This window comes from Dermochelys coriacea, chromosome 2, assembly GCF_009764565.3.
Source record: "Dermochelys coriacea isolate rDerCor1 chromosome 2, rDerCor1.pri.v4, whole genome shotgun sequence".
NCBI lineage: Eukaryota > Metazoa > Chordata > Testudines > Dermochelyidae > Dermochelys > Dermochelys coriacea.
In genome coordinates, this window is record NC_050069.1 from 186,365,904 (window position 1) to 186,393,769 (window position 27,866).

The following is a 27,866-nucleotide window of genomic DNA, read 5'->3' on the forward strand; positions in this document are numbered from 1 at the left end:
AACAGGGATTTTACACCACTAATGCAGCACTAACAATTTGCCCAAGGGCTTCACACCATTCCTTCAATTTAGCAATACCTGCGTCACAAAGTCCCAGCATGCGTGGTATCATTTGGCACGCTGAAACCTGTAATCAACCCCCACCTCAGTGTTTCCCAAGCAAACTGCGCCTAATCCAGAGGGGACGGATCCCTTCCATGCGCCAAGGCGCAGGTGGGCGGCGCAGCATCCCCAACAGCTGGGCACAGAAGCAGCTCGGGTGTATAGCGCTGCAGGGTAGAAGCACCACCACAGCTGCCCACGGCTCCTTTTTCTCCTTTGCCACTCACCTGGAGTGCAAGAGTCCCGGCGCCACAGAGCCAGACTCCCTCATACCCAGCAGCGCACACGCATGCGCTGTTTGGGAAGCCGGGAAGGGGCGCAACCAACACAAGACAACAACAAGAAGTTAAGAAGCAACAAACGTGACAGAAGCGAGGAGCAGGGAAACAGGAGGCGGCGACGTGAAAACCGCTCAGCCCACGGCACGAGAGGACGCGGGCCGGGGGGGGGGGAGCTGCAAGCCGCGGGAAAGGGGCAATAAGGTCCGGAACTACCGCCTGTGGCAACGAGCGGAGAGCGGCGCCGCCAGCGCCCACGGGCGGCCCCGCTCAGGCCACCGGCCCGCGGGGAGGGGAGCCGCCAGCGCGACGTGACGCAGCCTCGCCTCCCAGCACGGCCACGGTGCCCCGGCAGGATGTGCGGACCCCTGACGTCGCGCAGGAGGCGCCCAGGCGGCGCGAGCGCAACCCAGGTAAGAAACCGCCGCTCTGTGAACGCGGCCGGGGTGGGGGCAGAAACCCCTGCCAGCCCCCAGCGAGCAGGGCGACGCGACGCACGGGGCCTCGCGGCGACACAGCGGCTCCGCTCTGCAAGGGCTTCCCACAAGTAACACTACCGCCTGCCCCTCCCCTCCCCCGCTTGCCCCACCCGTCCCGTCTAGTTCCTGCCCGCCCGCCTAGCGGCCGCCGTGGGTCTTTGCTCTCCACCCGGCTGGCGCACAGCGCCGACCTGTCCGGACGGGGATGGGGCCTGACGTCGCTTCTCCCCCCCCCCCTCCCCTCCTCTCCTCTCCTCTCCTCCCCTCCCCCCGGAGCCCGCGCGTGCTCCCCGCCTCACCTCGTCAGCGTCTCGAGCGAGCTCTCGTGCTTGTCGAGCGGGCGGCCGACCGCGCTCTTGCGCAGCTTGTTGAGCTCCTCGGCCGCCCGGCAGTGCTCGGCCTGCGCGTCCCCGGCCGGGTAGGTCTGCTGGATAAACTTGCAGAGCGGCTTGGCCAAGTCCACCTCGGAGGCCTTCTTCGACTGCACTGAGATAAAGGTCGCCATGTGTCCTTCCTTCCTTCCCTCCCCCCGCCCTTCTTGCTGCCTGAGCTTGGTGGGCCGGCCGGCCTGTCCGTCCGTCCGTCCGCTCGCAGCAGTACAGAGAACTGCCCGCGCCCACCCGCCGTACTTCCGGGATCTGCGCAAACTCTGACCTCAGCGCATCACGTCAGTCACGCGCCTTCCCCCTCCCTAACTCCGCCCGGTTCTCCTTAGCCCCGCCCCGTTGCGTCATCCTCGAGCTCTCTCCCAGCCCCGCCCACTCCCACTCCTTCCTAGCCCCGCCCCCGCGCCTCAAATTCTTCTCCCTCCCTCCATGCCCTGTCCCTGTTGTCCTCTCGCCCCAGCCGCTCAATGGTAGTTCAGCGCTAGATGCCTGCGCAGTGATGCTTCCCTTCCGCTCACCTGGTCTCTGTAACCCAGGGCGGAGCTGAGCAGAGCGATGCAGGCTGCGTAGGTTTTTTGTGAGCCAAAGAAAAGCGGGACCTTGGCATTATTCTTACACGGTTGTTCTCATGCCCGCCTCACGCCCCTATGTTGTTTGTTTCATCTCCTTTTATGTTTCTTAAATAAGATTGCAAGCTGAGTGTTTCTTACTAGATGGGCCTTTGTCTGTTGAGTGCTAGTGTAATGCAAATAATAAAACTGAAGGTATTTTTATTTTAAAATTTGTTTTTCTACATTATTTACTATATTATAGAAGGAGCTGGTAATGACTTATATTTAGATTGCCTAACTCTTTTCATTAGAAATATTCTTGCAATCTTTTTTTGAGATGCTCTAACAACTCCATCCATTGTTTGCTGTTGGCTTCAAAATTCAGCAGGGAAACAAAGCCTCAAGTTAGAAATGTGCCTTTCCCACTACCCCACCCTTTGAAATTTCATTCTGGTTTGGCTGACTTCTAAACTTTTGAAAATCACCATTTCACTTCTGACAGGTTTCAGAGTAGCAGCTGTGTTAGTCTGTATTCACGAAAAGAAAAGGAGTACTTGTGGAGCATAAGCTTTCGTGAGCTAAAGCTCACTTCATTCTGTCACTTGTGTCTTTCAGAACATTTTGACAGCACGCTAAAATAACAACAGAAACATTTTACCCTGTCTGTGCAGCACACTAAACTGTGAAGACCTGGAAGCTGCTGGAACAGCAAATGGTGGGGGAAAGAACCCAAATGGGCTCTCAAAACCCAATCCCAGCCTATGATTCCAGCACCCCATCACATTCCATCCTCTCCACTTGAGGAACCACATGAGTCAGAATGTCTCCAAGCTCTCATCAGGAGAGACAGGTGGGCCAGGCTCCTCTAACATCACCCCCAGGACCTAGCATATAATCCCACCAGTTCATCTCCACTCAGGGAACATCATATGGGTCAGGATGTCTCCTATTATCTAGTTGAAGGGAAGGGAAATACTGGGTTAGGTTGGGCTTCCCTTAACCACCACTGAATGGAGTATATGGCACCAGTAGCTCACCCCCAGCTCCCACTGGGATAGTAGTCTTCTTCTGCTACCAAGTAATAGTCCTGTAGCTTGAGTAGTAGCTATCTGTGCTGAAGGTTCATGGTTTAAATGCTGCTGATAGGGGAAGAGGGGAGATTGTTACAGTGATATATAACATAATTTTTGTTATATTTTTCCTTTTTTAAAAAAACTATAAAATTAAAAGAAAGTTATTTAAAGCTGCAAAGTCAAGCACTCAAAAGATAGGAAATACCAGAATTCCAGTTGCTCATGCAACTTTAATTTGCTCTCCTTGTGCATATTACTATTATGCAATCTTTAACTACATGATCACATGCAGTTTTTTCCCACAGGACTCCTGCCTAATCCAGTGCAAAGGTTGGACACATGATGAGGCAGAATTAAGTATGCACAAGCAATCCCAAATCTGGCATTTCCTAATTTAACATTACTTGACTTTACAATCTAAATAATTTTATTTTAACATGTTTTGTATGCAATTATTATTTATTTATTTGTCCAGCACCATAAGTGGGCGTGATGCTTTCTTTACAGACAAGTAAAAGACAATGGGCCCAATCCTGCATCTACTGAATTCAGTGTGAACTGTGATACTGATGTGATGCTGGCAGACCAGGTGCCGGTTCATGCCAAGGCTCAGGCATGACAAATGCATAACTGGACAGTCTGGTTTACCTATGGGTTAGTATTAGGGCTGTCAAGCGATTAAAAAAATTAATTGTGATTAATCGCACTGTTAAACAATAATAGAATATTGTTGGATGTTTTCTACATTTTCAAATATATTGATTTCAAGTACAACACAGAATACGAAGTGCACAGTGCTCACTTCATTTTTTATTACAAATATTTGTACTGTAAAAAACAAAAGAAAGGTGATTTGAAAATTCTCCAATATAAGTACTGTAGTGCAATCTTTTTATCATGACAGTTGAACTTACAAATGTTGAATTACACCTCTATCTCGATATAAGGTGGTCCTCGGGAGACAAAAAAATCTCACCACGTTATAGGTGAGACCACGTTATATCAAACTTACTTTGGCCCCCCCGTTCCTTGTTCCCTGACCGCCCCCTCCAGAGACCCCCATCCCTAATCACCCCCAGGACTCTGCCCCCTACCCAACCCTCCTGCTCCCTGTCCCCTGACTGCTTTGACCCCTATCCACACCCCCCCGCCCTCACCTGCGGCGGGAAGCAGAGCGCCGCAGCTAGGAGCTGGTGGAGTAGAGCGGGCTGGGGGCTGGGCTGCTCTGCTTCTGCCGCTGCTGGTGAGTGCAGGCGAGGATCCCTTCCCCCAAGCCCTCTCCCCCGAGTGACACCGCTGGGACCGGGGCGAGGGAAAAGGAGCGGGCTGCTCCCGGCCCTCCGCTAATCCCCCGGGCCACTCTGGAACTGTGGGGCCCCCAAAAGTGCCCCCCCAGCTTCTGCATCCCAGATGCTGAGGGGGGAGAGCCCCTGACCACCCCCGAGACCCTCTGCCCCTTATCCAACCTCTCAGCCCTGGCCCGGCACCCTTAACACGCTGTTCAGAGCTTTACCGTGTTGTATGCGAACCCACGTTATATCGGGTCGTGTTATACTGGGGTAGAGATGTATGTACAAAAAAATGCATTAAAAAATAAAACAATTTAAAACTTTAGAGCCTACAAGTCCAATCAGTCCTACTTCAGCCAATCACTCAGACAAACAAGTTTGGTTACATTTCCAGGAGATAATGCAGCCCGCTTCTTGTATACGTCAACTGAACGTGAGAGCAGCTGGCACTGTTGTAACCAGCGTCATAAGATATTTACATGCGAGATGCGTTAAACATTCATATGTCCCTTCATGCTTCAACCACCATTCCAGAGGATATGCATCCATGCTGATGATGGGTTCTGCTTGATAACAATCCAAAGCAGAGCAGACCGATGCATGTTCATTTTCATCCACCACAGAAGGTTGATGCCACCAGCAGAAGGTTGATTTTCTTTTTTGGTGGTTCAGGTTCTGTAGTTTCTGCATCTGAGTGTTGCTCTTTTAAGACTTCTGAAAGCATGATCCACACCTCGTCCCTTTCAGATTTTGGACGGCACTTCAGATTCTTAAACCATGGGTCAAGTGCTGTAGCTACTTTTAGAAATCTCACATTGGTACCTTCTTTGCATTTTGTCAAATCTGCAATGAAAGTGTTCGTAAAGCAAACAACATGTGCTGAGTCATCGTCCGAGACTGCTATAACATGAAATATATGGCAGATTGCAGGTAAAACAGAGCAGGGGACATACAATTCTCCCCCAAGGAGTTCAGTCACAAATTTAATTAATTTTTTTAACGAACATCAGCATGGAAGCATGTCTTCCAAAATGTTGCCTAAGCCATGAAGGGGCATATGAATGTTTAGCATATCTGGAACATAAATACCTTGCAACGCCAGCTACAAAAGTGCCATGTGAATGTCTGTTCTCACTTTCAGGTGACATAAATAAGAAGCATGCAGCAGCATCTCCAGTAAATATAAACAAACTAGTTTCTCTTTGCAATTGGCTGAACAAGAAGTAGGACTGAGTGGATTTGTAGGCTCTAAAGTTTTACATTGTTTTGTTTTTGAGTGCAGTTATGTAACAAAAAAAATGTACATTTGTAAATTACACTCATAATAGAGATTGCCCTACAGTACTTGTGTGAGGTGAATTGCAAAATACTATTTCTTTTATAATTTTACAGTGCAAATATTTGTAATAAAAAATAATATAAAGTGAGCACTGTACACTTTGTATTCTGTGTTGTAATAGAAATCAATATATTTGAAAATTTATAAAAACATCCAAAAATATTTAATACATTAATACAGGAAAAACAACATTATTTAAGGTAAAGTGCACACAAGATGGACCACTGAAGGCAAACGAGGCATTATGTAGCATTAAAGGACAGAGACCTTATTGACTGTATTCCCTACTCCCCATCCCATCATCTTAGATTCTGGGTTGAAGGGGATAAAAATCTCCAACAAGGAGAAACTGGGATCTTTATGCTGTCTGGACTCTGGGGGCAAAGATTCCAAAATATAAGCAAGAGATCCCCATGCTGCATGGGTCAGCCCTAAAGAGCTGCTTATAAAAAAGCTTATATTACCTTTTAAAATCTAAGACTACTCATTTGTATGTGTATATTTCCTGTTTTAACCTTGTAAATAACTTCCTTATTTATTTTCTTATTGTTAATAAATTTTTAGTTAGTTTATTACAGGATTGACTATAGGCATTGTCTTTGCTTTGAGATCTGGGGGATTACAATTGACTTGGGGAAAGTGACCGGTCCTTTGGGACTGGGAATAACCTGAATATTTTTTTGATTTGTGGTGTAAAGTGACTGTTTGTCACACAGTCCAGCTTGCCTGGGTGGCAAGATAAACTGGAAAGCCCAAGGGGACTGTCTGTGACCCCATGGTAAGACTGTTACTGGGTGGTGAAGTCTAATTATAGAAAGAAGGGACAACTTGTTTGGAGTTTCTGTCCTGCTTTTTGACAGTATCCCCTGAGAATTGCATTCACAGTCATGAGCCACTACCGACAGCGTGACAACTGACTTCAGTGGGAGTAGGATTAAGTCAAATGTCCTTGCCTCAAAAAGTTTACTATCTAAGTCCCCAGTCCTGCAAATTCTCATAATGTGCCTTATTACTGACAGTAGCTTTATTGGAATCAGTGAGACTACTCATGGTAAAGTAGCTCTCTACACTTAGTAGTAAGTTTTTCCAGGACTGGGACTTAAACTAGTATATGCCATGATGAAGAAAAATAAATGTTAAAAGGACGTGGAGGGCGAAGGGCAAAAACTACAGCAATGAGATCATGCATTGCTTTTGAGCTCTAATGACCTTTTGCTGGACATTGCTTGACTAATCCATTCAGTGGTTGTTAGTATTCTTAAATCCCTCCTGACAGAACCACATAAATTATAGGTTTCAGAGTAGCAGCCGTGTTAGTCTGTATTCACAAAAAGAAAAGGAGTACTTGTGGCACCTTAGAGACTAACAAATTTATTAGAGCATAAGCTTTCGTGAGCTACAGCTCACTTCATCGGATGCATTTGGTGGAAAAAACAGAGGAGAGATTTATATACACACACACAGAGAACATGAAACAATGGGTTTATCATACACACTGTAAGGAGAGTGATCACTTAAGATAAGCCATCACCAACAGCAGGCCAGGTCCTGGCTCCAGGGGTGTGTCTGTGCGGATTTGTTCTTGTGCTTTTTCAGGGAGTTTCTTGAGCAAATGCTGTAGTTTCTTTTGGTAACTCTCAGTGGGATCAGAGGGTAATGGCTTGTAGAAAGTGGTGTTGGAGAGCTGCCTAGTAGCCTCTTGTTCATACTCTGACCTATTCATGATGACGACAGCACCTCCTTTGTCAGCCTTTTTGATTATGATGTCAGAGTTGTTTCTGAGGCTGTGGATGGCACTGTGTTCTGCATGGCTGAGGTTATGGGGTAAGCGATGCTGCTTTTCCACAATTTCAGCTCGTGCACGTCGGCGGAAGCAGTCTATGTAGAAATCCAGGCTGCTGTTTCAGAAGAGTACCCAGAAGTCACCTACTACAGGACAGGCCCAACAAAGAAAACAACAGAACGCCACTAGCCATCACCTTCAGCCCCCAACTAAAACCCCTCCAACGCATCATCAAGGATCTACAACCTATCCTGAAGGACGAGCCATCGCTCTCTCAGATCTTGGGAGACAGACCAGTCCTTGCTTACAGACAGCCCCCCAATCTGAAGCAAATACTCACCAGCAACCACACACCACACAACAGAACCACTAACCCAGGAACCTATCCTTGCAACAAAGCCCGTTGCCAACTCTGTCCACATATCTATTCAGGGGATACCATCATAGGGCCTAATCACATCAGCCACACCATCAGAGGCTCGTTCACCTGTGCATCTACCAATGTGATATATGCCATCATGTGCCAGCAATGCCCCTCTGCCATGTACATTGGCCAAACTGGACAGTCTCTACGTAAAAGAATGAATGGACACAAATCAGACGTCAAGAATTATAACATTCAAAAACCAGTTGGAGAACACTTCAATCTCTCTGGTCACTCGATCACAGACCTAAGAGTGGCTATACTTCAACAAAAAAGCTTCAAAAACAGACTCCAACGAGAGACTGCTGAATTGGAATTAATTTGCAAACTGGATACAATTAACTTAGGCTTGAATAGAGACTGGGAATGGATGAGTCATTACACAAAGTAAAACTATTTCCCCATGGTATTTCTCCCCCCCACCCCACCCCCCACTGTTCCTCTGATATTCTTGTTAACTGCTGGAATTAGCCTACCTGCTTGTCACCATGAAAGGTTTTCCTCCTTCCCCCCCCTGCTGTTGGTGATGGCTTATCTTAAGTGATCACTCTCCTTACAGTGTGTATGATAAACCCATTGTTTCATGTTCTCTGTGTGTGTGTATATAAATCTCTCCTCTGTTTTTTTCCACCAAATGCATCCGATGAAGTGAGCTGTAGCTCACGAAAGCTTATGCTCTAATAAATTTGTTAGTCTCTAAGGTGCCACAAGTACTCCTTTTCTTTTTACATAAATTATACTAGATGATAGTATAAATCACTAGAGCTTCAGACAAACCTATATACCGACACATGATTTGCTCCCTTGCCATGGATTTGTTAATACTTCTTTACACTTCTGTACTGCATTCTTTCTCAAAGAATTTCAAAAATGTCAAAGAATTTTACAAATAATGATTTGCCAATTGCCTCCTAACACCTCTGAAACTATAAGTGTTATTCCCAATTTACAGATGGTTAAGCAAGACACAGGGGGTACATCTACACAGAAGCTGGGAGGTGTAATTCCCAGCTTAGGTAGACATCCACATGCTAGCTCTGCTTCAGCTAGCACACTAAAATGGTAACTTGACCATGGAAGTGCAGGCAGCAACTCAGTTTAGCCACACAAGTACAATCCTGTCTGAGACTGTAGGTATATACTCAGACAGCAAGCCTATACCACCAATCATGCTACCATGGCTGTGCTGCTATTTTTAGGCACTAGCTCAAGCAGAATTGGTGTGTGTATGTCTACCCAAGGTGGGAATTACAACTCCCAGCTGCTGGGTAGACATACCCCGGGAAATTAAGAACTTTCCCAAAGCCACACACTTACTAACAGAATTCAGGTTTCAGAGTAGTAGCCGTGTTAGTCTGTATTCGCAAAAAGAAAAGGAGTACTTGTGGCACTTTAGAGACTAACAAATTTAATTGAGCATAAGCTTTTGTGAGCTACAGCTCACTTCATCGGATGCATTCAGTAGAAAATACAGTGGGGAGATGATTTATATACACAGAGAACATGAAACAATGTGTGTTATCGTACACACTGCAAGGAGAAGTTTCAGAGTAGCAGCCGTGTTAGGCATCCGATGAAGTGAGCTGTAGCTCACGAAAGCTTATGCTCAAATAAATTTGTTAGTCTCTAAGGTGCCACAAGTACTCCTTTTCTTACTGCAAGGAGAGTGATCACTTAAGATGAGCTATTACCGGGGGGGGGGGGGAGGGAGGGAGGGAGGAAGAAAACCTTTTGTAGGTATAATCAAGGTGGGCCACTTCCAGCAGTTGACAAGAATGCCTGAGGAACAGTGGAGGGTCGGGGGGGTGGGGGAATAACATGGGGAAATAGTTTTAATTTGTGTAATGACCCATCCACTTCCAGTCTCTATTCAAGCCTAAATTAATTGTATTCAGTTTGCAAATTAATTCCAATTCAGCAGTCTCTCCTTGGAGTCTGTTTTTGAAGATTTTTTGTTGAAGAATAGATACAATTATAAGTTATAATAGTTATAACATTCCATTCAATTTCATATTTATTCACACATTCATTCATACGCACACACAGACACAGGTTCTGCAAGGTTGCTATCATAGTTACCAGCCTTAGAAAGAAGAAAAGGAGTACTTGTGGCACTTTAGAGACTAACAAATTTAATTGAGCATAAGCTTTTGTGAGCTACAGCTCACTTCATCGGATGCATTCAGTGGAAAATACAGTGGGGAGATGATTTATATACACAGAGAACATGAAACAATGTGTGTTATCGTACACACTGCAAGGAGAAGTTTCAGAGTAGCAGCCGTGTTAGGCATCCGATGAAGTGAGCTGTAGCTCACGAAAGCTTATGCTCAAATAAATTTGTTAGTCTCTAAGGTGCCACAAGTACTCCTTTTCTTACTGCAAGGAGAGTGATCACTTAAGATGAGCTATTACCGGGGAGGGGGGGAGGGGGGGAGGGGAAGAAAACCTTTTGTAGGTATAATCAAGGTGGGCCACTTCCAGCAGTTGACAAGAATGCCTGAGGAACAGTGGAGGGTCGGGGGGTGGGGGAATAACATGGGGAAATAGTTTTAATTTGTGTAATGACCCATCCACTTCCAGTCTCTATTCAAGCCTAAATTAATTGTATTCAGTTTGCAAATTAATTCCAATTCAGCAGTCTCTCCTTGGAGTCTGTTTTTGAAGATTTTTTGTTGAAGAATAGATACAATTATAAGTTATAATAGTTATAACATTCCATTCAATTTCATATTTATTCACACATTCATTCATACGCACACACAGACACAGGTTCTGCAAGGTTGCTATCATAGTTACCAGCCTTAGAAAGAAGAAAAGGAGTACTTGTGGCACCTTAGAGACTAACAAATTTATTTGAGCATAAGCTTTCGTGAGCTACAGCTCACTTCAGCTGTAGCTCACGAAAGCTTATGCTCAAATAAATTTGTTAGTCTCTAAGGTGCCACAAGTACTCCTTTTCTTTTTGCGAATACAGACTAACACGGCTGCTACTCTGAAACCAGCCTTAGAGTTGCTCATGCCAAGCCACTGGCCAGGTGGCCTTGACATGAGGAGGGAGCAAGGCCTTGTCAGATGCTCATCTGATGTTCCTGGAAGTTGTTTGCAGAATCAGACCCCAAAGTTCTCACTTTCTAGAGTCCATTTTTATAGGAATTTCTATGGGAATTGCTTCATCATGCTGTTGCTGAATCAGTCAGCAGATGGCACATTCCTGATGGCTCCGTGCTGCCAGATGTTATCTTGTTCTTTGGTTTTTCCATTCTTGAGGCTGTTGGGTGGATTCCAGTCTGCCCTCCGGGGGTCCTCTGGTTATTTCCACTTGACGCCTTCTTCAACCGATGGACACTGGATTCTTCGGCTGGCACCTCCCTGATCATTCAGTTATTATCCACACCAAGCATCCATCCACATACATCCTCTATCTCAATTTTAATCACAATTTTTAACAAAGCGAGATGAATACAACAAAAGGGCGGCGAGTCTCTGGGTGCTGTATCGGTTGTTATACAGTATTGCTTTGAGTCTCTCTCTGTGTGAATAGTTGTTGTTAAAAGAATTGCTTTGAGAACAGACTCTGTCTTAGAATGTACTAACACAATTAGCAGCTTGCAAGTTTCACACACAGAGGGAGAGAAACAGTACCAAAAACCAAGAGACCTCTTAATTAGTAATACCCTGGAATTTAAACTATGGGGAATCAAACTTATCTGTGATTTTAATACAGAACTTCTTTAATATGATCCAACAAAGGGCCCTGTCAACTCTGGTTCTCCACTTGTGAGGTAACTCCCTTCTCTTCATGTGTCATGTGCCTGAATCTGTATTTTCACTCCATGCATCTGAAGAAGTGTTTTTTTTACCCATGAAAGCTTATGCCCAAATAAATCTGTTAGTCTTTAAGGTGCCACCGGACTCCTTGTTGTTTTATGGCTACAGACTAACACGGCTACCCCCTGATACAAGACAAATAAGGCATCAGGACTGGCACATTTCCACCATACAAGGGGGTCCTAGCTGCAGACAGGACAGATTGGGGGATTGTGAAAAGTCTGTCACGCTAGATTCGGATTCATTCCAGTATCCCAGAATTAATGGGTGCATCAAGCCTTTGGGAGCTTGGTCACAATAACCAAAATGAGCTACCCATAGTCAGACTCTACCCTGAGTGTTCTAAAAGGCTATGAAAATAAATGAAAATAGGGTGGAGTGCTTTTTACATAAGATTCTTCCTGGTATTTTCTTGCCTTCTCCCAGCAGACAGCATATGTCTTCTACTGCACATTATTCAATAATTCATGATAGCCTGCCCAGCCGTACTATATTGACAGTTCCTGCATTTCGAGCGCATCTCTCTGTTCCTTCTACTCAGAGTGAAAGAATGTTTAAACCTGTCCCTGACAATCCTAAAATGGCATCTATACATTACATAGGGACCTTGTTCCCCCCTTCTATACTACCATACAACTGGTCTTTGAAGGAAGCTGGGTGGATAGAGGAAGGGGATGTGGCTAGTGGAATTGTAACTATGAAGATCTGTTGACCAAAACGTTTGTGGAAGATGGGTGTGGGGATTGTGTCTGAAGCTACAGAAGCATAAGAACGTAGGAATTGTCATATTGGATCTGACTACAATGGCCCATCTACTCCAGATGTTTCAGAGGAAGGTGTAAAATTCTCATAATATATGAGTGCAATTTATTTCTAACCCCAGGCAGTTACTGTCCTGTAGCATGAGGGACCTGTAGCCCAGAGGAAGAGTCTATCACTTCTACTTGCACAAAGCCTGTTTACTTGCAGTTTTCACAGAATACAAGATTTGCCCCTAAGGAATTATAAATCCTCTTTCACTGCATTTTTGATTGATATTTATTATTGTTTTATAGTACTCAAAGATATGCTCGGCCCTTAACAGGAGACAATAAGATTGCAAGCTCTTCAAGGCAGGGACCATGCCTATCTGCATTTGTACAGAACCTAGCATAATGGGTATGTCTACACTGCAATTAAACATCCATGGCTGGTCCGTGTCAGCTGACTCAGGTTCACAGGGCTCGGGCTATGAGGCTGTAAAGTAGTGCTCTAGACACACAGGCTCAGGCTGGAGTGGAGACTGAGCTCTGGAACCTCACAAGGAGGGAGGGTCCTAAAGCCCAGGCTGCAGTCACAGCCCAAACATCTATAACACAGTTAAACAGCTCCACAGCCTGAGTCCTGCTAGCCTGAGTCAGCTGACATGGGTCAGCCACAGGTGTTTAATTGCAGTATAGGTAGACCCGATGAGGCTCCAATTCTCCGTACTACCACCATAGAAATGCTAAATAATAAGGCATGATCCCTTTTCCAAAAGGTTTCCAGTCTAAATACAGGATGTGATCTGAGTCAGGAAAACAAGTTGGAGAGACAGCAAAATAGGGATCAGAGCAGTATGATCACGTGGTTACTTAGGTTAAGCACATATACATCATGGTAATTCAGATAAGTTTTTCTTTTTTATATGATTCAAACCTAAAAAAGGTAATCAATATTTTTGACGTGTTTATTGTGAGCATTGCACAAAAGGCAAATTTTCAGGATAGATTTAAATGAGGAGAGGCTGCTGACTTTGTGAATTGGAATACGAAGGGCATTGCAGGTATAGGGCATGATGTGAAAAAAAGGTGCAGAGATGCTTGTTGGAGATATAAATGAAGGGGAGCAAAGTGGACTGGAGAATGAAGCAATAAAAAACTAGATCAGGTAGGGAAGAAGAGGTGGAGTTATACAGCACCTTGAAAGTCAGGATAAGATGTTTATATTTGATACAATGGAGCCATTGGAATAATTCAAAAAACAGGGATAATCTGGTACAGATAGATGGGTTAGGAAAATAATTTTATCTGCTACATTTTGAATGGAATGGAACTGGAGTCAAAGAGTCCATACATTGATAATGATATTTACATGAAATAGTTTAAAAATATTAGCTATAAACAGAATTGTTTCTAAACAGAATGTTGCTCAAAGTTTTCTGTGAGGTGTCAGTAGCCTCCAGAGGCAGGTAGTAGTACTGATTAGGTTACCGCAATGCCTGCATTTGTTATTCAAATTCACTATGTACTGTGGGTTCAAAAATACAGGAAAAGTAGCTCTTCATTAAATCACAATGTCTGCTGTAATCTTGGGTCTCTGTAAACTAATACAATCTAATTTATTTTTAAAATACTTAAAAAGAACAACCTATTCAAAAGATTTGTAGTGAAACAGTGTCAAACTCAGTTTTTTAATTTGTTTTTGTTTTGTTTTGTTTTGCATACTCTTAAACAGCAACAAAGTAAGTACCGTACTCTTTACTGTTCTGATACAGTATTTCATACAGTCTCCATATTTTCATACAAAATTTACAAACCAAAAACCTGGTGGAGGACAGCAACAGTTTTCAGCTTAATTAGAAATAATTCAGGCAGGTACTGTCAAACACAGTGTAGTTTTTTGAAAATGTCCATATAAAATGCAAATCTGTTTCTTAAAACAAAGGATTTGGATAAACCTATTTGTAATTAGTTGTACTGATATGATATGATATTTGCTCCATACTAGTGAAAGATCACATTCTTCTTCCCTCTGATACACACGTCCAACTTAAATGGAGTCAGTGAAGGACTTGTCTACATGGGGAGTTATCAGGAAGTTATACTAGCATAAGGCAAGGTGTGAATCTATACTGCAGGAGTTATACTAGTATAAATTCAAGTTAATTAATTAAACTGTAAAAAGGCCACTTTTATTCTGAAAGAGAGCATCCACATGGGGAGTTGTACACCAATAACTACTGCAGTATAGATTGACTGCTGGCATAACCCCGTAGTGTAGACTGAACCTACAATGATGGAAGGGGTTTTTCCATCACTTGAGAGAAACAAACTCCCCAAGTGATAATAGTGTTATTCGACTGACCTAGCCACATCTACAATGGGGATTAGGTTGGCAGAGCTATGGTGCTTAAAGTTGTGGATTTTTCACACGCCTGAGCATTGTAGCTATGTCAACCTAAATTTTAAGTGTAGACCAGACCCATGACATATACCAGTATGACTTCCTGATAACTTCAGTGTAAAGAAGCCTGAAGTCATTCATAAGTATCCAATCCAGATCTGGGCATGAAATATCTGCAGTCAACAAGTATTTAGGATATGAGCCCACATTTTTGGTATACCTAATCTCTTACATTAGTGGAAGTTTTGACTGCAAAAGGTTCAGGGCATTGGAATGTAAATTCCTTAGAGAAGGAAAAAAGTTATCTATGTTTATTCATTGCTGAACATGCTGAAGGCCCTCAATAAACCATGAATGCTGCTACTTTGCATATATAAATTATATGTTTTAAAAAATACATGTTTACTCATAGGACTAACTGGGAGATAAGATACCTGTCATATTGCAATGAGGCACGTGAAAAGTAAACTAACGAACAAAAACCCAACTTCCTGTGATAATGTACTCAAAATTGCCTTACAATTCTCTTATTCTTTCTACGAACATTTCCTTGAAATATCACATAATTTCAGCAGCCCCAAACAGGGGATGAATATTATGATCTCCCTTTGTTATTGTTCTAATGCTATACATCTTCAATTAAAAGTTACAAGAATAAAAGATTAATGGCACTAAGGAGATGTAACCTTTTTTAGTGTACTGTTTGGAAAATCTAGTTCCTATAATTTTGCTGTATTTTTAGGGTTGATCAATGCATTTGAAAAAATGAAAGACTACAGTGTTTTAATACATAGTCATTTATTCATTCAATTAAAGAGATGAATTTATGATTTTACTAAATGCTCTATCAAACTCAGCTAATACCCCTTGAGATTACCTGTCAAATAGCTACTTTGAAAGTCAGAAAGTGTCCACTTCAAATTCCCTTGTCCATGTTTTTAACAATGCTTATGTATTAATAACTGTAAGTAACTTTTTACAATAATTGCGAAGCAATACCTCTTTGACTCTCTTAATTGTTGCACTATGGGATGTATTTAAAGCAACAGCTACATTGGACACTATGACTGGTTTCAGAGTAGCAGCCATGTTAGTCTGTATTCGCAAAAAGAAAAGGAGTACTTGTGGCACTTTAGAGACTAACAAATTTATTTGAGCATAAGCTTTCGTGAGCTACAGCTCACTTCATCGGATGCATTCGGTGGAAAATACAGTGGGGAGATTTATATACACACAGAGAGAACATGAAACAATAGGTTTTATCATACACACTGTAAGGAGAGTGATCACTTAAGATGAGCCATCACCAGCCACTCCCCTCCTGCTGGTTAAACACCTTTAAATCCCTCCTGGCCAGAGGAAAAACCCTTTCACCTGTAAAGGGTTAAGAAGCTAAGATAACCTTGCTGGCACCTCACCAGAATGACCAATGAGGAGACAAGATACTTTCAAAGCTGGAGGGGGGGAACAAAGGGTTCTCTCTGTCTGTGTATTGCTTTTGCTGAGACCAGAGCAGGAATGCAGGTCAGAACTCCTGTAAAGGGCTAATAAGCAATCTAGTTAGATATGCGTTAGATTCTGTTTTGTTTAAATGGCTGATAAAATAAGTTGTGCTGAATGGGATGTATACTTCGGTTTTTGTATCTTTTTGTAACTTAAGGTTTTGCCTAGAGGGATTCTCTATGTTTTGAATCTGATTACCTTGTAAGGTATTTACCATCCTGATTTTACAGAGGTGATTCTTTTACTTTTTCTTTAATTTAAATTCTCTTTTAATAACCTGATTGCTTTTTCCTTGTTCTTAAGATCCAAGAGTTTGGGTCTGTGTTCACCTATGCAAATTGGTGAGGATTTTTATCAAGCCTTCCCCAGGAAAGGGGGTGTAGTGCTTGGGGGGATATTTTGCGGGGGAGACGTTTCCAAGTGGGCACTTCCCCTGTTCTTTGTGTAACACTTTGGTAGTGGCAGCATTTAACCTAAGCTGGTAAGAATAAGCTTAGAGAGTCTTTCATGCTGGTCCCCAAATCCGTACCCTAAAGTTCAGAGTAGGGAAGGAACCTTGACAATTATAATTATGGCAAACTGAATTAATTTATTAATGACTTCCCAGAGGAGAGGCGTGCACAGTGCAAAGTCATATAAACTGAGGGACAGCTAGTCACCAGAATGGCACTACAAGTGGGCCTTGATGTGGCAGACACACACGGTGGTGAGAAAAACAGCCACAGCCATAGTAATACGCGGGATATCATGACTGGAGGCCATGAAGAGACAGGGCGGGACCTCGACCAGAAGAGGCAGGTCAGGGGGCTAGCTTGCCAAAAGGAAAGCTTCACCCGCTGCCCATGGGAGAACGTATGCATGGGGGTCTGCTTTCATCTGGACCCACAATCCATAATGATCACAACAGATGCCTCGTTGATTGGCTGGGGCACCCCCTGAATCAGCATATGATCCAAGGGAGATAGTCTTCTAAAGAGACTCAATTACACATCAACCTCCTAGAACTACGCGCAGTTCACAACGCCTGTCTTCACTTCCTCCCACTGATAAAGAATGAAACAGTACATGTGATGATCAACAACATCGCCTGCATGTTCTGTATAAATCGACATGGAGAAGCCTGCTCTCACTCCCTATGCATCAAGGCCATGAGGCTGTGGAACTGGTACAGAATATAAACATCTCAGCCTCCTACCTCCCCGGTTGCCAGAACACGACGGTGGCCACACTGAGCAGACAATTTTCACAGGGCCATGAATGGGAACTGAACAGCAGAGTCTTACAACCCAGTTCCAACAGTGAGGCTTCTCTCCCATTGACCTATTCGTGACATCACAAAATCACAAATGCCCACTTTTTTGCTCAAGAGCAGGACTGAGACATGCCTGCCTAATCACATGGAACACATCACTCCTTTATGCATTCCAACCGATACTGCTGCTCTCCTGGGTGATACACAAGATATGTGTTGACAAAGCCAAGGTCATACTGATATCCCTGACATGGCCCAGTTAGAGCTGGTACCCTTACCTGATACACATGGCTGTATGGCCTCCACAAACTCTCCCACTTCAGACGGACCTTCTCTCACAGGCCAACAGTCAGGTTCTCCACCTGAATCTGGAGAATTCTATGTGGCTTCTACATGGTTCCATCATGACGAGTTAGCTTGCTCAGAACACGTTAAACACATAAGAACATAAGAATGGCCATACTGGGTCAGACCAAAGGTCCATCCAGCCCAGTATCCTGTCTACCAACAGTGGCCAATGCCAGGTGCCCCAGGGGGAATGAACCTAACAGGTAATGTTCAAGTGATCTCTCTTCTGCCATCCATCTCCACCCTCTGACAAACAAAGGCTAGGGACACCATTCCTTACCCATTCTGGTTAATAGCCATTAATGGGCTTACCCTCCATGAATTTATCTCTTTCTCTTTTAAACCCTGTTATAGTCCTAGCCTTCACAACCTCCTCAGTCAAGGAGTTCCACAGATTGACTGTGTGCTGAGTGAAGAAGAACTTCCTTTTATTTGTTTTAAACCTGCTGCCCATTCATTTCATTTGGTGTCCCCTGGTTCTTGTATTATGGGAACAAGTAAATAATTTTTCCTTATTCACTTTCTCCACACCACTCATGATTTTATATACCTCCATCATATTACTAAATACATAAATACATCATACATATTACTAAATAGCATGAGATCAACCACGTGTAAGATTTTCCTCCAAAAATGGAAAAGGTTCTCCTTATGGTGTCAGACAAACCAATAAACACAGTTTCCGCACCATTCCCGTTAGTGTTGGAGTACATACTGGAGTTAAAGAACTTGGGACTGTCAACAACTTCCATTAAAGTACACCTCACGGCCATTACCGCAATCAACGGAGTAACAATATTCATGCATACAACCATCAAACACTTTCTCAACAGTATATAGAATGTTTATCCGGAATTATGCCATCCTACCCCAACATGGGACCTAAACCTGGTGCTCAAATGCCTTACCAGCCCGCTATTTGAACCCTGTTCCCTACTTCATCTATCAATGAAGGTGGCATTCTTGGTTGCAATCACTTCCACCCGGTGAGTAAGAGAGATGGGGTTGTCAAGACTCATCCCCCACACACCATATTTTTAGGGACAAGGTCACCTTGAGACTGCACCCAAAATATCATCGTCCTTTCATCAAAATCAACTGACCCACCTTCTTACATTTTATCCCAAACCTCACGGGAACACACAAGAAACTATTCCACGTACTTTAGACGTCAGACGCGCAATAGCGTTCCAGCTGAACAGAACTAAGCCTTTCCGAAAATCCTCAAGGCTTTTCATTTGTGCAACCTAACTTTCCAAAGGCTCCGCTATATCCACACAGAGACTATCAAAATGGATCTCTAGCTGCATCCATCTCTGTTATCAACAGATCAAAACAGAACCCCCACTCGGGATCAGGTCTCATTCTACTAGATCAATAGAGACCTCCATAGCCTTGCTGAACAATGTACCAATAATAGACATATGTAGAGCTGCTACCTGGGCCTCTGAGCATACATTCATGAACCATTATGCAATCAATCAAAGCTTAGACACTGATGCAATGCTAGGCTTACCAGTGCTAGCTTCAACTATGCACACAACTCTGAAGTCCCTTCCATCCAATGTTGGGTACTGCTGTACAATCACCTGAAGTGGAGCACCCACAGGACACAGATCTTGAAGAACCTCAGTTACTGCACTGGGTGAGTAACCTTCACATCAGGAATTGCTGTTTTGGACTTGGTGTCCTCTAACTACAGATAAACTTCAAGTCAGTTCACTAGTATAAATTAAAATATATATATACATAGGCACAGACTCTGGGGGTGCTCCGGAGCTGGAGCACCCACAAGCAGCCAAGCTCCCTGCCCTTACCTTACCTTACCTTACCTTACCTCAGCTCATCTCCTCCTCCTCCCTCCTCCTCCTCCTCCCCTAAGCAGGCTGCGTCCCCGCTCCTCCGCCTACCTCCCAGCGCTTGCCACCGACAAACAGCTGTAGCAAGCTCCGGGAGGGAGGGGGGAGGAGCGGGAACGTGGCGTGCTCAGGGGAGGAGGCAGGGAAGAGGTGGGGCTGGGGCAGGGATTTGGGGAAGGAGTCGAAATAGGGGCAGGGAGGGGGCAGAGTTGGGGCGGGGACTTTGGGGAAGGGGTCGGAATGGGAGCAGAAAGAGGCGGAGCCGGGGGCAGAGGGGGGTCGAGCACCCACCAGCACCAGTAGAAGTCGGCGCCTATGTGTGTGTGTGTGTGTGTATACTTACTTAAGCTTCTAGTATCTTAATTAGTCCTTAATTTGAGAAATAATATCAGGTTTGCATATGTCTGTATCCAAAACAATTCCACATCAATATCTTTGCCTACATCCTCTGATTTTTCTTTAAAAAAAAAAAAAAAGCAGCATAGCATATTGAAATTTAAGCCCAGAAAACTTGGATCTAGACTTAATTTTCAGAAAGCACAGAATTTGAGTTGCTTGGATTCAGGGATTAGGTACGGGTAAGGCTAAGTTTTTTGTCATGTATATTTTTAGTAAAAGTCATGGACAGGTGTGACGTTATTGACATAAGCTGGGACCATATAGATCATTGTTGCAACCAAAATATTGTAGTGGTACCAAATCTTGTATTAAGGGAGTCAAATAAGGTGTCTAAGACAAGGTTATTGTTTGCTGGTTATGATTATGCTGTCTATATGTGTGTATCATTTTTTTAGTTAAAGTTATGATTATTGGCTCTATACTGTCTGTATTTCAAACTTACGCTATGCTTCTCGGTGACACCCCAGACAAGTTGGCATCAGCTCTGCCTAGCCTGCTTGATGGCCCATTAAGACCATCAGCTATACAATTGACCCATTGAGAGAAGGCAGACGCCTTGTGACTCAGCAAGATATGCAGGGACATGCCTTTGGACAGAATTCTGAGGTTTTTCCATGCCATGTGATGGACAGCTTGTCTTTGGAACAAAGAAAGAAAGACCACATGGCATGAGAATGTAAAAAGCTACTGCAGCTCCTCCATCTTGTCTTCAATCCTGCTTCTTACCTCTGGAGGAACATTGCTACACTGAAGCATTGAACAAAGGACTGATGACCCATCCCAGCTGTGGATGTACTCCAAAGACTTGATTTGAACCTGCAGTTTATTCCATCACTGCTACAAGCCTGAACCAAGAACTTTGCCATTACTGTATGTAATTGATTCCATTTAACCAATTCTAATTGTCATCTATATCTTTTTCCTTTTATGAATAAAACTTTAGATTTTAGATTCTAAAGAATTGGCAACAGCATGATTTGTGGGTAAGATCTGATTTGTATATTGACCTGTGTCTGGGGTTTTCTCCTTTGGGATTGAGACAACCTTTTTTCTTTTATTGGGGTATAGGTTTTCATAACCATTTGTCCGCATAACAAGTGGCACTGGTGGTGATACTGGGAAACTGGAGTGTCTAAGGGAATTGCTTGTGTGACTTGTGGTTAGCCAGTGGGGTAAAACCAAAGTCTTCTCTGTTTGGTTGGTTTGGTTTGCCTTGGTGTGCATAGAAACCCCAGCTTTGGGCTGTAACTCCCTTGCTTTAAGCAATTTGTCCTGAATTGGCACTCTCAGTTGGTGTTCTGGGCCAAGGTAAGTGCCGCCCAGGCCCTGCACCCCTGACCCCCTCCCAGGCCCCAAGCCCCGATCCCCCTTCTGTATCCCAAACCCCTCATCCCTAGCCCCACCCCAGAGTCTGCATCCCCAGCCAGAGTCCTCCCCCCAACACTCCAAACCCCTGCCCCAGCCCTGATCCCACTCCTGCCCTCTGAACCCCTCGGTCCCAGTCCGAAGCACCCTCCTGCTCCCCAAACCCCTCATCTCTGGCCCCACTCCAGAGCCCACACCCCCAGTCAGAGCCCTCATTCCCACACCCGCCGTGCCCCAACCCCCTGCCCCAGCCCTGATCTCATCCTGGGTTGGTGGTTCTGTTGTGTGCTGTGTGGTTGCTGGTGAGTATTTGCTTCAGATTGGGGGGCTGTCTGTAAGCAAGGACTGGCCTGTCTCCCAAGATCTGTGAGAGTGATGGGTCGTCCTTCAGGATAGGTTGTAGATCCTTGATGATGCGTTGGAGAGGTTTTAGTTGGGGGCTGAAGGTGATGGCTAGTGGCGTTCTGTTGTTTTCTTTGTTGGGCCTGTCCTGTAGTAGGTGACTTCTGGGTACTCTTCTGGCTCTGTCAATCTGTTTCTTCACTTCAGCAGGTGGGTATTGTAGTTGTAGGAATGCATGGTAGAGATCTTGTAGGTGTTTGTCTCTGTCTGAGGGGTTGGAGCAAATGCGGTTATATCGTAGAGCTTGGCAGATAGAATACCCCAGGTCGGGGTTCTAGGGGTGTGTCTGTGCGGATTTGTTCTTGTGCTTTTTCAGGGAATTTTTCAGAGCAAATGCTGTAGTTTCTTTTGGTAACTCTCAGTGGGATCAGAGGATAATGGCTTGTAGAAAGTGGTGTTGGAGAGCTGCCTAGTAGCCTCTTGTTCATACTCCGACCTATTCATGATGACGACAGCACCTCCTTTGTCAGCCTTTTTGATTATGATGTCAGAGTTGTTTCTGAGGCTGTGGATGGCATTGTGTTCTGCATGGCTGAGGTTATGGGGCAAGCGATGCTGCTTTTCCACAATTTCAGCTCGTGCACGTCTGCGGAAGCACTCTATGTAGAAGTCCAGGCTGCTCTTTCGACCTTCAGGAGGAGTCCACCCAGAATCCTTCTTTTTGTAGTGTTGGTAGGAAGGTCTCTGTGGGTTAATATGTTGGTCAGAGGTGTGTTGGAAATATTCCTTGAGTTGGAGCCGTCGAAAATAGGATTCCAGGTCACCACAGAACTGTATCATGTTCGTGGGGGTGGAGGGGCAAAAGGAGAGGCCCCGAGATAGGACAGATTCTTCTGCTGGGCTAAGAGTATAGTTGGATAGATTAACAATATTGCTGGGTGGGTTACGGGAACCATTGTTGTGGCCCCTTGTGGCATGTAGTAGTTTAGATAGCTTAGTGTTCTTTTTCTTTTGTAGAGAAGCAAAGTGTGTTTTGTAAATGGCTTGTCTAGTTTTTGTAAAGTCCAGCCACGAGGAAGTTTGTGTGGAAGGTTGGTTCTTTATGAGAGTATCCAGTTTTGAGAGCTCATTCTTAATCTTTCCCTGTTTGCTGTAGAGGATGTTGATCAGGTGGTTCCGCAGTTTCTTTGAGAGTGTGTGGCACAAACTGTCAGCATAGTCTGTGTGGTATGTAGATTGTAATGGATTTTTTACCTTCAGTCCTTTCGGTATGATGTCCATCTGTTTGCATTTGGAGAGGAAGATGATGTCTGTCTGTATCTGTATGAGTTTTTTCATGAAGTTGACAGATTTCCACTCTATACGGCTAAATTTACAGATACACACATCTGCTTATGTGTGAGGGAGCAGAGAGATGGCTGCCAGGCACAGCAGGGGTTAAAGAAAACCTCTGGGTTCAGCTTGCCCCGCCCCATTATACCTGCAGCCAATGTCAGGCCTGGAAGGGGGAGAAAAGGGAGCCTGGGTCAGTCAGGGGTTGACAGGTGAAGAGGTAAAAGCTCTCTCTGTGTCTGCTGAAGATACAGACCAGCAATCTGTCTGCCAATGCAGCCACTGCAAGTAAGCAAGTCTTCCTACTGCCAAGCCCCAACTGTGGGGAAACTGGACTATCAGGGTCATGCCCCAAACTAAAGGACTTATGTAGGGAGCAGCTCAGACAACAGGTCCTGAGTCTCCTCCGTGCCCCCCATGATTGGGAGCAAGATCTATCTCCCCTGTCTAGGGGTGTGAGTGGCCCAGGGCTCTTGAGCCAGGAGCTAAGGGAAAGGAGGGCAGGTTCCTCCCCTCCAGCTCCTAACCAATGATTGAGCCCCTAGGCTGCCCAGCCATTGAAGGCCCTACCACATTATGTCCATGACAAAATTGTTTTTTTTACTGTCATTAGCTCCTGTTTGTCCTGAAGAGCCAACCCAGCTGAAAGTGTGAACTGGACACTAAACTCTTTAGGGCAGAGCATCCGATGAAGTGAGCTCTAGCTCACGAAAGCTTATGCTCTAATAAATTTGTTAGTCTCTAAGGTGTCTTTTCTTTTTTCATTTACTATGTTTGTGGAGCACCCAGTAAAATGGGTCCATGATCTAGTTGACCTCTAGGGACTAATGCAATGTTTGTATTAAATAATACAATCTTGTGTACAAAGTTGTTGACTAAATTCCACTTACAAGACTAATTAACTGCACTTTTGTGAAATCTCATTGAATGCCATGGGATTCCATGTTTATTGTCTGTCTGTTTCCATGTCAAATGAGTCATTTACAAGCAAAAAGATTATTTTTCTTTCAACTGCCAGCCCTGCAAACTCTGACTGGATTCTTTCATTCTCCCACATCAACAGCCGTAGTAGACTGCAGGTCAAACTCTGCCCCCATTTTGCCGTACAGGCTGTAAAAGTTGTACAGTTACAGTAGCCAGTAGAAAGAAAAGGAGTACTTGTGGCACCTTAGAGACTAACAAATTTATTAGAGCATAAGCTTTCGTGAGCTACAGCTCACTTCATCGGATGCATTTGGTGGAAAAAACAGAGGAGAGATTTATATACACACACACACACAGAGAACATGAAACAATGGGTTTATCATACACACTGTAAGGAGAGTGATCACTTAAGATAAGCCATCACCAACAGCAGGGGGGGGAAAGGAGGAAAACCTTTCATGGTGACAAGCAGGTAGGCTAATTCCAGCAGTTAACAAGAATATCAGAGGAACAGTGGGGGGTGGGGTGGGAGGGAGAAATACCATGGGGAAATAGTTTTACTTTGTGTAATGACTCACCCATTCCCAGTCTCTATTCAAGCCTAAGTTAATTGTATCCAGTTTGCAAATTAATTCCAATTCAGCAGTCTCTCCTTGGAGTCTGTTTTTGAAGCTTTTTTGTTGAAGTATAGCCAGTAGAGGGAGCTCTCATGCAGCCAGATAAATTAAACATCTACTTTGAAAGCGTCAAGGAAAAGAATATTAAAGTTATGTAAGTCCCAAAGAATTCACTGTCTGCTTAAATTCAGTGCAAGATGTTAATGAACATGAAGCTTAAAGCAAAATTCTGTTAAATTTATTATATATATTGCTTCAACAATAGAACTAGAGCAAAAACCTTTTTCTCTTTTTGGGACTCATCCTGTAACCCATGCTCACCTGAGTAATCCTTTCTCAAACAGTACTGTTCCTGTAAAGATTCTCAAGTGAGCAAGGGTTGCAGAATCTGGCCCTTATAACAAGTAAAGCGATGGTATTGGCCCACAAAACTGATTATACACACTCTTCCCCCGCCACTCTTATTTCTCAGCAATGGGGAGACTTGGTCATGTTGGATAAATCTCTCTACTCCGTTTCAAGAACTGCATAAGTATAAGTATCATGCATGCCAATGCATGCTCATTGGTTTCAGAAAACACCAGATACATAATTAAGAATGTATAATCCCATATCACTTTGTATGTTAGTCATCACATACTGTACAAATGATGTATGCAAGACCTTAAAACCTAACATCCTGAATGTTTTATATAGATCAGAGATTCTCAAACTATGGTCCGCAAGCTTCACTCAGCTGGTCTCCGGATAGTTCTCTGTAAGGTGTGCACCTGAGTTGCTAAACACAAGAGACTGAAGGGCTGCCCACCTAATTAGTGGCTCCATTAATTAGGTGCCTGGACCCTGGAGAAGATGGACATATAAGGTGAGGAGATGACCGGGGCGGGGGGGCAGTGGGGTGAGAAGACGAGGTGGGGGGAATTTGGAATGTGCAGGGCTGCAGCGGCCAGAGAAAGAGGCAACTTTCCCCAGCTCCAGGGCTGTGGCTGCCGGGCAGAGACCCAACCCCTTCTTCCCAGATTGGGGGAGAGAGCCCCATCATCGCATTACTGGTATTAAAATATGTGTGCTTTTATTTATAGAACAAAAAAAGTTAATTACTTTTTTTTCAATACATGGTGCTTTTATCAAAAGCAGTCTAGCGGTGGGAGGGGGGAGTTTGAGAACCACTGATATAGATGTTAAAGATTCCATGATACTTTTTGCAAGCATAGGGGTTTTGCTGGAGTCCTTGATGAAATTTTTAACTTCCCCTAAGGCTGTGCCTCATAGTGACTATTGACTGGCTCGTGCCTTCCACCCCTCAGATTGTAGTAGTAGGATTTTATATTTGTATTTTATATAACTTAGAATGAAGGTTTCTGCATTGCAATTTGATGTTCCTGTTCAAAATGTTCTGTGTAAATTAATTCTGTTTTGTGTGTGAATGAGGAATGGGTGTTAAGAGAAGTGTGAAGGCCATCACTGAACCAGATGTTCTAGGGAGCACTGGAGACAGACGCAAGGGCACCAGGAGGCTGCAATATACCCCTATAGAAATGTCTGAGAAAGGCAGATTGACGACTCTAAAGATGAGACAGGCACCTATCAATGGGGACAAGATAGCTGTGATCAAAATCAGCCTGGGATAACTCCCTGAGAGACTTGATGAAAGAACAAGATAAACGATGAGAAGGCCAATTTAAGAAAACAAGCACTTGTCAAACAACAATTGATTACAGCATGATGGTGCAAAATTCATCGGTCCCAATGAAGGAAAATCGCTATATAAACAGGGTGCCTTCCCATGAAACTTTGGGTTTGTCCTGCCAAGACTTCCCCGAAGCATTGTGTCATGACCGACAGAACTCAGCTCCTACCTACCCGTGATCAACCTAGCTGGCCACTAGATTGATAACTATAACGTTGACTGGCGGGACTGTGTGCGTGTGTGGTGTATGATTGAAATCATATGCTAATTGTTGTTGTATCTTCAATAAACACAGCATATTGTGTTTTCCCCTGAAAAAGATCCTGTGTGCTTCTTATAAGCATAACAAGATGTCTGCAGAATCTTGGATCTTTTTGCAGTGCTTAGATCTGTTGGAATAGAGGCATTAGACTGTAAAGTTTAATTACTAATGATAGTAATTTTAAATATAGTACCTATATTTAAAAAGCTTGTAGAACCCAATAAAAATGTTGTAACCAAAAGTTTAGAGAATTTAAGTTTAATGTTTGAAATGTTTGTTTGAAAATTCAGTAGCAGTATTTTGTTGATATACTACAATATGCATTTCCGCACAGCATTATGGAATTCTTGCACAGGAAGCAAAGACATCACATTTTTGTTATGGAAATATTTTTGGATTGGTTATAAAACTTAAGAATGGCAATTCATAATGAATCAGTGTCTAAAAGAGTGTGCGTATGTACAGGCCAGAAATAATCATGGTCTTGACAAACCTTTTTCTCAGAGGTTTGAGTAGCAGCCATGTTAGTATTCGCAAAAGAAAAGGAGTATTTGTGGCACCTTAGAGACTAACAAATTTATTTGAGCATAAGCTTTCGTGAGCTACAGCTCACTTCGTCAGATACATCCAATGAAGTGAGCTGTAGCTCACGAAAGCTTATGCTCAAATAAATTTTAGTCTCTAAGGTACCACAAGTACTCCTTTTCTTTTTCTCACAGTAAACAAAGTGACACACAGTATTATTTACATATACAATACCCTGAACAATGAATATGTAAATATTGACAAGATAGAACAAAGTGAATTTATAAACAAGTAACCGTTTGACATTGTTTTCTTTTTGCTCTATATACTTGTCTGTAACAAATGTATATTGCTTTTCTTTACCCAGAACTTTGTGATGAGAATTTCCTGAACCATTGTAAAAAGAATCTGACATGTATATGAGAAATCAGAAAAGCAAATAATTAAAGGTATCTCAAAACGAAGTTTGTATCATTATAATTGTGTACATGTCTAAAAATGTTTGACACTAAGGGCCAAATTCATGCAGGAAGTAATCCACTGAAAACAGGGGAGTTATACCAGATATTAATCTGTTCCCAAATATTTAAGTTAAATTTATTTAATGCAACAGAGGAAAAATATCAGACTACAAGTTTCAATTTTTGAACATTTCACAAGCAAGCATTCATGTTCAAAAATGTCAAAACATCTGTAATATGAGTTTCAATTCAAGAGACAAGATGAGTGAGGTAATTGGACCAATTTCTGTTGGTGAAAGAGATAA

General features: G+C 43.6%; 1 protein-coding gene and 1 long non-coding RNA gene across 4 annotated transcripts in view; one reads left to right on the forward strand and one right to left on the reverse strand.

Moving 5' to 3' along the window:
• Nucleotides 1–1,584, reverse strand: part of LOC119850837 (programmed cell death 6 interacting protein) — a 53,018-nt gene extending 51,434 nt beyond the window's left edge. Inside the window, exon 1 of one of the 2 annotated variants that reach the window (XM_038389505.2) lies at nucleotides 1,159–1,584. In XM_038389505.2, coding sequence (XP_038245433.1) covers nucleotides 1,159–1,364 — 206 coding nt within the window. In that variant the 5' untranslated portion in view covers nucleotides 1,365–1,584. The remainder of the gene's footprint in view (nucleotides 1–1,158) is intronic. The other variant, XM_038389504.2, reaches the window with a different exon arrangement.
• Nucleotides 61–27,577, forward strand: LOC119850838. Of its 2 annotated transcripts, XR_005291046.2 has the most exons (4): nucleotides 61–793; nucleotides 2,412–2,646; nucleotides 25,320–25,488; nucleotides 26,055–27,577. It is a non-coding gene; the product is annotated as an uncharacterized LOC119850838 (long non-coding RNA). The 2 variants fall into 2 exon arrangements; XR_006279228.1 differs by lacking the exon at nucleotides 2,412–2,646 and having other exon boundaries at nucleotides 91–793.
• The last annotated feature ends 289 nt before the right edge of the window (nucleotides 27,578–27,866 follow it).